A 4,355-nucleotide genomic window follows, 5' to 3' on the forward strand; every position below is an offset into this window, starting at 1 on the left:
GTGGGCTGTGAACAGACTGAGTAGAGTCTATGGGTTTGAGACATTTTTCCTTACCTTTTCTGCTGCTCCTAGAGCATTCACAAAGAATGGTAGGATGGAGAACCCATCTCTTGATGGTTAAGTTGAAAACAAACTGCAGCAGAAATTGTATGGATGTAATAAAATAGTATCCCAAGATACCTCACAAGGTCTACATCACACATTTCTTTGCAGTTTCTCCATAAACATCGACAGAAGACTGTTGATCTTATTAAATACCTTATTATTTTTAGTAACTCAATTACTGAGGTGTACGTAACCTGGATCACAGAGGCAGAAAACCAAGTGCAGTGAGCACAAACAATGGTGAAAGACAGCAGAGCTGAAATACACTAGAGTATTAGCATCTACTTGTTTGCTGCTGGCCATCTTGTGCCATCCTGGACAGAGGCGAACTGTATAAACCGCTAGAAATAATCACTGGAACAAACTTCCCAGGGACATGGTATAGTCCCCATCATTGGAGGTTTTCAAAATATGATTGGACAGATGAAATAATCTCATCTAGGTTCCTCATCTCATGAAAGGTTGGACCAGATGATCTTTTGAGGTCCTTTCCAAACTGGGTTGCTCTGTACTTCTATGAAATAAACACTCAAGTTGTACGGTCATCCTAGTTTTGGTGCCTGGTAGCCATATCCATCTGAATACACTTAACATTTAAAACTGTATGAACACAACAATCTGCAAGTAACTGGCCATGCGCGAGATTGCATGGGTACCTTCATTTCAACCGATGAGTCGCCTTGCAGCAGCGTCCACTCATACTGCACAATCCCATGGTCATCTAAACTTTCTCGGCCATCCAAAAGCACCCAGTCGACAGGTGACTGCAGCACAATATCTTGTCCTGCCTTGCACTGTGGAGGCTCATCGTATTCTCCTTCAATAAAAAAATAGAAGCTCAGTTATTTATGAGGGGAAGCTGAGTGATTATTTATGTAAAACATATTTTATCTTGGTTAAGGTATTTATTTAACACTGTGCAACTTCCTGAAAGACAGGACAGGTTCATTAGCACACATTTCATTAAGCAAGGTATTATCTACGTAAATTTTAGCTAACTTTTCCGTATTCAGTGATGTCTTCAGGAAATAACTGCGACATTAAAAGCACATGGCATAGAACACCACTCTACGTACAGGGATGTCTCACTAATACAGCAAACAGCATTGTTATAATCAGTGTAGTTTTTTTAATCTGAACTAAGGAAAATGGATTTAAATATGAATTACATAAATATTCAGATGGCAGTTACTGCACACCTTTTATAGTACTCTGTATAACCTAACAAGCTTTTAGTTTCCTTTTATAATGCATCATTATATGAGTGAAAGACTTATTTAACATAAGCTGGCATCCCAGTGAAGCAGTGCACATAATGATTAAAAATCATCAGAAATTACCACCAATTTTAAGTGCCTAATTTAAGACATTCAAAGCCTGATTTTCAGACTCTTCAGGATTTGTAGCATTTTACTATATTCAAAGTACAGTTCTTACCGATTAAAATTGTGAGTACTAAGTACTTTTGCCAATCAGACCACAAGTTTTTCAGGTTAGACTAACAAAACCCTGGCAATAATGAAGCTGCCAGCTAGTTGTCTGAATGAAAGCTTTGTTATGAAAGGTTATTTCACTGCCGATTCCTGAATGGCTTTGATATTAGTTTACCTTAATGCTGAATCCTCCCATTGCTCATCCCTAGTGACTAGCACAGAAGGAAAGTCAGGCATTTGTGGTGAGGCATTCAAGTCCTCTTTCTTTCTATGTCAAAAATTTAAAAATTTGCCTAACAAAGGCAAACCCATGACTTCTTTCAGTACAGGCAATTGGTAACACAGCACAAACTGTCCGGAAGTGCAAAGTAAATCCACAGTCAAACCAGCACAAATGGGGTTTAAAATGAAGGACTTGGATTTACACTGAAATGTTCAATCTCAAAAACTCATCCCACCGCTGACCATTCTGGAAGTACACAGAGATATGCCTGATCTGAGAGATACCTATCTGTCATCAGTTGCTTCCAGAATTAAATAAGCAATTTGTTTTGGTTTACTGATGATCCTTGACATAAATGAAACCACAACATCCTAGAGATCACTGTATACTAATGCCCAGAAAAAATTTCAAATTACGAGGACACAACGTTTATGAACAGATGTTGGTTTGGTTTTATCAAAAAGAGAACAGCAGAAGACTCAACACCATAGTGCTTGGAGGTGTGTGTGGGGGAAGAACAGGTAAAACGTGATCCCCTGGTGAAAGAACATCTTGATGTGAAAAGCTCTTTTCTAAATTTCCTAAATTCAATTATGGGGTGACATAAGGGAAAAGAGATGTGTTTTCATTGTCCTGTGATGACGCACGGTTGTCCAGATCAATTTTTCAATGTAATTCAAGAATTGAGTAGTAACATACCATCAGATGGCAAAATAATTCAATCTTAATTTTATCTCTCCTGGTCTATGTCACAGCTGACAGATGTTTGAATAAAAGTTCATTCTCCTTCGTGGCTCTGCTTCAGCTCCGGTGTAATTGCATTAAGTCATAATCCCCTGTTTCTGATAGCACCATCACCCTCAAGGCGGACTTTTAAATAAACCCAATAGGACACAGAGCAATGTGCAGATTAGAAACTGAAATTGCCTTGCAAGCCCAGTGCTGATAGCCATGAAAGCTTCCAAAAAGACAAGGCATGCCAGAATTCAAGAACTTAAGAAATCCAGGATTTCTAATAGGTAGAGTATCATTTGAGCAATAGTATTATTTATATTGTGCCATTATTAACTGCACTCTAAGTTAGGGCCAGGTTTTAATGTAATTAAGGCAGTTCAAAGTGATGAAGGACATTTTCATGAAGGATATTTTCAAAGGTTTCCAAAGAAGCCTAATTGTTTGTGACTTTGACCTAAAATCAAGCTTTAAGCCTTCTATCTTGCAAGTGCATACAGGGTTATAAACCACAATTACCCAGAAGTTGCTACATAAATAATACTGTGGAACTAATACTTTTCCCATCGAAAATGTCAAAAATACTCCTTGGGTTTTTCTGGGACTCCTAGTAAAGATGAGCTTGTTTCATCTTTACTGCCATAAATTCCTCCCTATAGCTGTCTAGTTTACCTGCCCATGCACTTGGAAAACAATATTTAGGCACCGTAACTTCTCCAAAAATTGAGCCGCTGCTCTCTCTTGTTTCCAGGGAATTCCCATTGGCATTCTCGTAAAACAGGCAGGACTGGGTGGACCTGAAGCCTGAGGTCTCCCGTGCCAAGGGAGCAGTAATAGCAGGTGGCACCTGCACACACAGTTTTCATTAACACCGCCGCTAGGTTTTCTTCATGACTAATTTACTACAGTTGAGAAATATCGCTGAAGATAATTTAGGTAAGTATTGTCAACAGAAGGTACTGAAATTAACAGCATTAGTTAAGATGGAAGAGGTTTAACAACAGGCGGTGGGGGAGTGCGAGGAAGTTCTTTGGGTCAGCTGCTAGGAAACAGACTCCAAATTGAGAAACCCAGACATTTTTTTATCTACAGCTGCTGGCTCTGGATTATGTTGTTCTTAAATATGTTTCAGGCTGGAACAAACTGCGGCTTCTGATGCGGCCCAGGCTCCGGCGGCGGGTACGGAGTCTCCGGGCTGCCGGTGAGCTATGCCGGTCTTCTTCAGCCCCGCTCTAACGTTCATAGGAGGGAAAAATTCCGCGTTCAGCGGCCGGGAACCCTGCCTCGCTGATCCGTTCCGGACAGCAGCCCGGAAGGTACGTGCTTGCCCTCAGCTACCGCTCCCGGCGCCGGCGGCAGCCGTTCGGGCTGTGCGGGCTGCCCAGCACCGCGGCGCCCCGGGCAGCCTGGCCCGCGGCCGGGACCCGCCTGGCCCCCCGGACGCGCTCCCGCCGCCCAGGGCAGCCCCGCCGGCTCCCGAGGCTGCGCACAGGCCGAGGGGTGAGGGCCGGGCCGCCCCGAAGGGGCGCTCCCCGCGTACCCCCGGCACGGACGGGCCGCCACGTCCGCTCCCCTCCTCCCCGCCGCGGCCGAGGCCTCCTGACCCGGGCGCCCGTTCCCGGCGCCGGGGAAGCCGCGCGCAGGTTCCCCCCTCGCTGGCGGCCCCGCCAAGTGGCGGCGGCGTCGCGGAGAGCGGCCCCGTCCCCATCCCTGTCCCCGTCCCCGTCCCGCCCCCGCGCCCGGGGCCGGCTGCCGCCATTTCCCCCCCGCCGTCCGGCCGCTCCCCGGGCGCGGCGCGGCCCGTCCCGCGCGAAGCCGCCGTGGGCCAGGCCCCGCGCCCCGACGCCCGCGGCGGCCCTTAC

At 45.6% G+C, this 4,355-nt stretch overlaps 1 protein-coding gene across 1 annotated transcript in view; it reads right to left on the minus strand.

The window, feature by feature from the left end:
* The window catches only part of LRP11 (LDL receptor related protein 11), a 67,208-nt gene that overhangs the window by 14,716 nt on the left and 48,137 nt on the right, over nt 1-4,355 (minus strand). Inside the window, exon 2 of the mRNA XM_080389653.1 lies at nt 762-922. Within this exon, the coding sequence (XP_080245779.1) occupies nt 762-922 (161 nt within the window). The remainder of the gene's footprint in view (nt 1-761; nt 923-4,355) is intronic.

This window comes from Falco punctatus (genome assembly GCF_963210335.1).
Source record: "Falco punctatus genome assembly, chromosome: 5".
Taxonomy (NCBI): domain Eukaryota; kingdom Metazoa; phylum Chordata; class Aves; order Falconiformes; family Falconidae; genus Falco; species Falco punctatus.